Source organism: Mustela putorius, unplaced genomic scaffold (assembly GCF_011764305.1).
Source record: "Mustela putorius furo isolate JIRA1106 unplaced genomic scaffold, ASM1176430v1.1 tig00003909_pilon_pilon_pilon, whole genome shotgun sequence".
NCBI lineage: Eukaryota > Metazoa > Chordata > Mammalia > Carnivora > Mustelidae > Mustela > Mustela putorius.
The window spans coordinates 29,532,244-29,539,836 of NW_025422057.1; the positions used below are offsets into that span (position 1 = coordinate 29,532,244).

At 48.0% G+C, this 7,593-nt stretch overlaps 1 protein-coding gene across 1 annotated transcript in view; it reads left to right on the top strand.

Moving 5' to 3' along the window:
* The window catches only part of HPSE2 (heparanase 2 (inactive)), a 708,692-nt gene extending 701,495 nt beyond the window's left edge, over nt 1-7,197 (top strand). Inside the window, exon 12 of the mRNA XM_004749516.3 lies at nt 2,504-7,197. Within this exon, the coding sequence (XP_004749573.1) occupies nt 2,504-2,669 (166 nt within the window). The 3' untranslated portion in view covers nt 2,670-7,197. The remainder of the gene's footprint in view (nt 1-2,503) is intronic.
* Nucleotides 7,198-7,593: the final 396 nt, after the last annotated feature.

Consider the following 7,593-nt stretch of genomic DNA (forward strand, 5'->3'; position numbering starts at 1 on the left):
GACAAGGCACCAAGAACCCCAATATATGAGACAGGTAGAAGCGAACAGTCCCTCTTAACAGGCAACCACTTGCAGAAATGAAGGAGGAGGAGAATGGGGGTGAGAGAGAGACAGAGACACCACGGGAACCAAGGGAAGAGAGGACTGAAACTTGTCAGTCCCGAGAGCAGCCAAGTACAAGGACCAGTAAGTTTACCCGCAGGTATGGTGAAAAGAATTAATAACAAAATCCCATCTCCTACTTACGGGACTGGTTATGCTGTCAGGGCGTCCCATGCTTTGTACTTCACGTCCCTGGTCCTGGAGCCTATAGCAATTGCACAGACAGGAAAGCTCTGGAAGGGAGGTGACTGTCTAAGTGAGTGAGTGACTGGAATTAGAGATCTGTCCCCAGAATCTCAACCATGCTCCCTGGATCAACCCACACTTGGGTTAGCTTTTTACAAATAACCAACAAGGAAAGCAGAATGGGTCCTATTAGAGAATAACAATATAGGCATTCAAAGGCTTGCTTATCACACTTCCCAGAACCCAGACATAGAGCAATGCTCTGGGATGGTGTGATGCTAAAAGGACATTACCTCATTCCTTATGGGGAGGGCTTGCTCGCAGTTCCGTATGCAAGAGGGATCATTGAAGGTCTTCAAGTAGAGCAGTGATATTAACTGAGGATGCATTGGAAAGATTAATTAGTATTATTGAACTTGTATTTGATGGTGCATGTATATGTCTGGTTGTTGGATATTCACACCACCTGAAACAAAATAATGAAAGTACGCCTTGAAGACCTGTTCTGGCTTTTTTTTTTTTTTTTTTTTTTTTTTTTTTGTCTTTTGCAATTGGACCCTTTCTCCTATCCTACCTCCTACTCCAGTGAATAGGCTCTCTTCACCAGAGGTAGTCACTTAAATTTGGAGCAAAAAGCTCCTTCCAGGTTTGATAAGGTCAATACTTACCAGATCTCAATTCTCCTACTTCTGTACTTTTCCAGAGGCAGGTCTGGCTCTCCACACAGGCGTCCCCTGCTCACTCTGTCATTCCTTAGTCGCACCAATAAGAGGAGGGTGGCTGTCCCTCTGGCCTGTTGGATCTGGATCAGACCCAAACTTATCCATGTGGGACCAGGCCTGAACCTGCCTCCCTGCCTTGCCCTCTGTGGGAGCAACTCACAGCTCACTTATCTCTGGGAATTCTCCGGTCTGCTGTGCTGACCACCTCTCTCCAAACCTGGTTACCACTCACAGAACAGCAGGAACACGGAACAAAGACCTTTATATCAGTGTGTAACATTTCATTCTCTTTACAGCTCAGATAATATCACTGCATTGTCATCACATTGGAGGTCGGGCAGGACCCCAAAATAGTCATCACTATGCAACATTGATTTTCTGAGGGTGACTCACGGCCTTGTTTCTAGGGTGGTCTGGCTCTGGCCTTTTCTTCTGACCCAGAAAACTGAGCTTCAATCTGGATACATGGCTGTACAAGTCATTCCAGGAACAGCTGGGAAGTTTTTTGGATTCTGTACCACAGGCCAAGGATGGGTGATGAGCTACTTCCCTTTCTCCTCAGTGTACTCTGTATGTGGCCCTCTTCTCAGGATTGAAGACGGCTGGTACACAGGAAGAAGAAAAGCAAGCAGGATGGGTGAGCAGGAGTTAGAAAACCCCTACTTTATCACCTACTCCACCATGTTGCTGGAACACAAACATCCTTAAAATACGAGATATAAAGGACACCTAAGTGGCTTAGTCAGTAGAGAGTCCAACTCTTAGTCATGATCTGAGGGTCATGAGATCGAGCCCCGAGTTGGTCTCCACACTGGTTATGGAGCCTGCTTAAGATTCCCTCTCCCCCTCTCCCTCCGACCCTCCACCCCCGCTCGCAATCTCTCTCTCCTTAAAAAAAAAAAAAAAAAAAAAAAAGATTTGAAAACTCATTCTCAGAAAAAGGAGAATCATTAAGTGTCTCTCTCCCCCTTCAGAACAAACCTAGACAAGTTACATGATGTTCATTCTCAAATCTCTCAAATAAATTAAAGAGATCTTTTAAAAAGGAGACTTCTGAAATCATCTTAAGCCTGTGCATCACTCCACAGGGAAAAATTCTTCAGGTATACAATCAAACCGAACTGCTATTATGATTTTAAAAAGTAGGTATAATACACTTCTCAGCTTCTGCATCATACTTTTCACTTGTCTAAATGATGTGTCTCTGGAACTAGACAGCCTGTGTTCACATCCTGGCTCCCAGACCCACAAGCTGGACCTTGGACCGGTCACTTAGCCACTCTAGGTAAAATGGAATCATGGCAATTTCTTTTTTGGAGCATGGCTGGAGCTTTTTAATGAGTTTTTCAAAAGTAAAACACGGAGCTGAGAGTTTAGGCATAGGAAGTGTCAGTAAGGGCCAGTCCCAGACAGACTGGCAGGCAGTCCAGGGCTGCCCAGGCTTGGCTGTGATGAGGCACTGACAAGTCCCACGCTATTTGTCTTCGCTGTAGGTCAGTGCAGCTGAACGGCCAACCCTTAGTGATGGTGGACGATGGGACCCTCCCTGAACTGAAGCCCCGCCCCCTGCGGGCCGGCCGGACATTGGTCATCCCTCCAGTCACCATGGGCTTCTATGTGGTCAAGAATGTCAACGCCTTGGCCTGCCGCTACCGATAAACCACCCTCACGCCCACAAGCCACCTGCAGGCCTGCTGGACTGCTTTCCACTCTCCTGCCCTAATCGTATCCTGATCTTTCAGACATCTTCTTAGCAACAAACCAGTCTGCTGCCCCATCCTGCTGGAATCAGCACAGACTTGCTCTCTAAAGAGACAAATGCCATAGCACGAGCTTTGCCTAGGGAGGCCACATGCACCCCAAAGGAAAGTGTACCCATCACCTGTGCCTATATAAGGATGAAGGTATGTGTGTGGAGCTGTATGTACCCATGTGCACACACCAGGAAGAGAAGCCGGCGGTGCGCTCGCAGGACCCATGAAACAGCTCTCCATCATCCGGGTCACACAGCAGTGTCACTATAGACCTTAGCCTGGGACTGCTTCCCGCAGTACGAGATGAGGAAGGAAACCACCAAGTGGGCCTTCAGGAGCCCAGTCCTCTTCAAACTCCTCTCCTTGTCTGTTCCCTGCTGTTGACCCGGGTTTCCTGTCACCTCTCTTCTCACCGGGGAGCAAGTGGGTGGGTCAGCACCGGCCTGCTGGGTGAGCTGTTTATGTCATTTCCTGGCTGATGTATGAGTGTGTGCATCTGGGTTTCTGGCAGTGGCATCGATCACTGGCTATTCCTCCGGGAGACGGGTGCTTCAGAAGTAAAATTGTAATCGTACTCCAGATTTGTAAGAGGGTTCTATTCCTCTGTGAATCCGGATTCCCCTTGGGTTGGAATGGGAGTCAGGTAACAATATTCATGGAGTGGAGAACAATGTATTAGGCACCACAAAAAGCAATCATCATCCGTCATGTGGCTGGGAGGGAGAGCGTTTCAGCACAAAGAGAAAGCACACTGAACCACCAAAGGAACGCAGACACACACACACACACACACCCCAACTGAACAAGCAAATAATCAGACTTGCATCAAATCTGAAGGAATCTTAAGGGCTTGTCAGTCAGGCCCCTAATGGCTTGTTTGACCAAAGTTATTAAAAAAAAAAGTGTAAATCGAAAGTCATCCCTGTAAGACACAACCGAATCTAGCAGTCCTTCCTGTTCCCCAAGGAGCTGTGTGCTTCTCCAGGCATTTACTAGGCAGAAATCTAATGTTAGTGAAAGCTGACCAGGTCCGCGCTTTCCCAGACCAGCCAGTGTGAGCCCAGAACAAAGCTTTCCATGTACTGCCTGGGGGATGGGGGGAGTCTGGAAACTGAGGTCTGATGGAGAACTGTGGGGTGGTGGGTGGGAAGTCCCTGAATCGGGCAGGGCGGAGTGGACTGATTTAAAGATTACGATAAACCTGTATGATTCAAGGGGTAAGAGACAAGCTACCGCTGAAAAGATTCTCCCGTGGGGTTGATTTTCTTTCTCAGGATAAAGGACATGAAGGACAGGGCCTAAGGACAGGGCCGGGTGTGAGGTGAGACACAGGAGGAAGATGAGGTAAGGGAGGAAGTTCCGGACTCCGCACGGAGAACAGGGAATCAGGGAGAGGGAAGCCAGCAGCTCCGCTCTGTGCTTGAGGAAGAGAGCGGACTCGGTTTTGCTGTGTGGGTCAGCGGGTCCGGAGGTGTGTGCTATGGTCATCAAAAGGCGGGGGCAAGGACTGGGCTGGACCTGGTCAGTGGGCATGCCCAGCCTGGAGGTTTATGGAGAGAGGGGCGCAGACCCCCAGCACCACCACGCCCCAGGCTACCCCGGCGGCCTCCTCGGGAAGCTGGGAAGCCCGGAGCTTCTGCTGAAGCCTCAGCTCTGCGAGGCGAGGAGTAAAGCCTCAGCTCTGCGAGGCGAGGAGTAAGAAGTGCCCAGACTGGGGTAGAAAGCAGGGAGAGAAGTGGCAGAGGACAGCCCACGTGAGGAAAAGAGAGGAAAAGAGAGACAATGAAGTTGTCTCCCCAGACTTCGAAAAAGGCGTGCAGATAGCAAAATCTCCTCTCTACAGAGGTGCAGGCAGAGCTGCAGGCCCCCGATGAGAACACAAGTAGGCAGTGGTACCGCTGACCTGACCCAGGCCAATTTGCTTCCCCATGAAGGAGTCGCTGGTTCTACCCCCGCCTTCCTGAGAGGCGGGGAGAGGGTTCGGAGCTCGCCCAGGGTCACCCAGGGCAGTGGGCGCCTGAGCGTGGAATAATCCAGTGCCTGTTCATTTAACCACCAAGCCCAGGGTTGCCCACTTCCCAGCCTCACCCCCTCCCCTGCTGCTTGAGTGCCACCCAGCCTTCAGAGCTCCGCGCAAGCACGCTTCTTGAACACAAGTGCTGGTTCTTCCCTAAGCTTCCCAGCCCGCAGAAGATAGGCCATTTCTGCTTCTTTGATCTTTCTTTCTGTATTAAATGCTCCCAAGAGGTTTAAGGTTTTGTTTGTTTGTTTGTTTGTTTTTAATTTTTTATTTTTTGTTAGTTAATAAAAAGGGAGGAGAGGGAATCATTGAAATTTATATTTGGGGTCCTGCAGTTCTAACTTTGCAACTGTCTCATGAAAGAAATAGTTGCATTATTCAAAGGATACTGAGAAACTCATGATAATATCACATTCTTTAGGGATTTGGGTGCCAGGTATCTGTCCTGGCTTTTTCATTTTGGGGTGGATGATAATTACTGAATCAGTAGGGACCACTTCCTGCGAGGGATTCCCCTATGGCACTCCCCACCCAAGACAGCCGGTGGCAAAACAGCCTCACAGTGCACACCAGGGGAGCGGATTGCCAGGCTGGGCCCTGGGACAAAAGAGTTCATCCACCAGCTTCCCACGAGACTTTTCCTCCCAAGACAAGACATGGCTGAGATCATCTAAGACTTTTGAGCCACTTTACTTTAAACTGAAGAATGGACTTGCAAAAATGCTTATTTGAAAGCATAATAAGGTATAATGAGAAGTCTGTGCCTTTTGTTGAGACAATTTTCTGTTCTTCCTGCCTCTAGGAATGATTTTCTTTCTCCTTTCTTATCACAAAGGCTCAGAACAAATTCTCATTGTTATTTGAAGAAAAAGTCTCAATTCTTCTCGTGCCCTGAAAAAGCTGCCACTGTGAGATATTAGCTTATCTCTTGATGGAGAAAAGCTTGAAAATTCCAGAACTGAGCTACAATGAGACTAAGGCCTGAGACCCCTAGAACCGCAGTTGCTTATGGCCCATCACCCTGGTAGCCCCATCCCCTCCCCAGCAGTTGGGCCCAAGCCCTGCACCATCTAAAATGGCAGAGCATGTTGGTGGATTCCACATGGCCCTGAGCACCAGGAGGTGCTGAGGCCTCCTTGAGGCAGCCCGGGGAAGGACCCAGAGGGGCTATGAACTGATGAGGGGCTAGAATGGGGCTAGAATGGTCCTGGCCACACCCCACACCTGCAGGTGTGCTCCTCAAGTGCACTGCAGGCCCATGTTTGGGAGGGATGCTGCTGCTGGATTTACCTTGGAAATCCACTGAGAGTGGCTTTATTTCTGAAAACAAAAGGGCAGTGTCTAAACTCTACAGAAGCCGAGATGAACCAGTCTGCAGTCAAGTGGACTAGCTGTTCTGATGAGTTGTGAATAGGGTTGTGACCAACCAACTTTGGCTGTAACATTTGGAATCCAGCCTCCCCTGGGCCCACCAGTGACCCTCCTGGCCATTCGTTCCTGTGTTCTTCTATAGAATAATTTAAAGGACCCCTCCCACCACCCACCACAGGTGATGAGTCTTGACATTTCCAAGTTCTGGAGAGCCAGGCAGCACCCAGGCATGCATTGGCTCTGAGGGCACTGCTCCTCCTGTCCCCACCACTAACAGATCTGGAAGTTTCTCTTTGTCTTCCAGACTAAATAATAAATCCATTAACTATTGTCAGAGAGGCAGTATTTTGCAAAGATCACTCTAAAACAGAAAAGCTAAAATATAAGAAATTATATTTCTTTTATACCTCTTTGGCACCTACTTCCTTCCAAACACCAGAGCAGCCCCCCAGCACTCAGGAGGAGCAGAACAAGTTCCTAATGATGGCTCACAAATAAATCCCACTATCCTATGCACTCAGGAGAGAAAAGGGGATGAACTACTCTTCTAATTATTATTCATGAAAATATCCTAGGATCCTTTTTCAAGTTGTAAATGTTATATAATAAATTATATTTTGGGAAGAAGCAAAAAGAAACCCAAGCTTTATTCATCTGAAGTTGGCAAAATGAGTACAGGAACACCTCCCAGGGAAAGTCTCTTCTCTGCAGAGGATTTGAACAGGTGTTAATATTTGCTTCCAAAATCAGATCATATTAAGGTTTATATGAGCTTGGCAATTGCAGAGAGTTAGAGCCTATGAGGTAGTTTATATTTTGAGGTAACATTCTGTAAGTAATAAAATGTGAATATTCTAACTTTCTGTTCTCAGGGTGTTCTGTGGAGGATGGGGGCCACCGTTGTCCACACTACACTGTGACCCGATGAACTAATACATGGTGGGGATCGTTGATTTTGTGATGTGCTGCCCTCTCCCTCTTTCCTCTTCCCCACAAGCTTTGCCTCCAGCACTCTAATCGGAAATTAAATGTTATTGTTCAAGTTAGAGGTCATTGACTATGTTAAAGTAACTGTTAACTGCAATAACAGATAAACCCCAGAATCTCAATGGCCTAACATAATCAATATTTATTTCTTGCTAACAGATCATGCAAAGTTCAGTTCATGGTCCATGGAGAAGTGGTTCCATTCTCCATAGCCCTTCAGGGACCCAGACTGGTAGGTGGTCTGCCATTTCAGCACTTGGCCTCCAAGGTTGCTATGGGCTGGCAGACAAGGACAGAGAGTGTGCAGAACCGTATGTGGTAGTGTAGGGGCTCACCTAGAACTGGCATGAATTCCTTTCACTCAATTCCACCAGCCATAAGTCAGTCACGTGGTGCCATCTAGATGCAGGGGTTTCAGAAATGAAGTCCATGGTGGGACAGTCACTTCTCA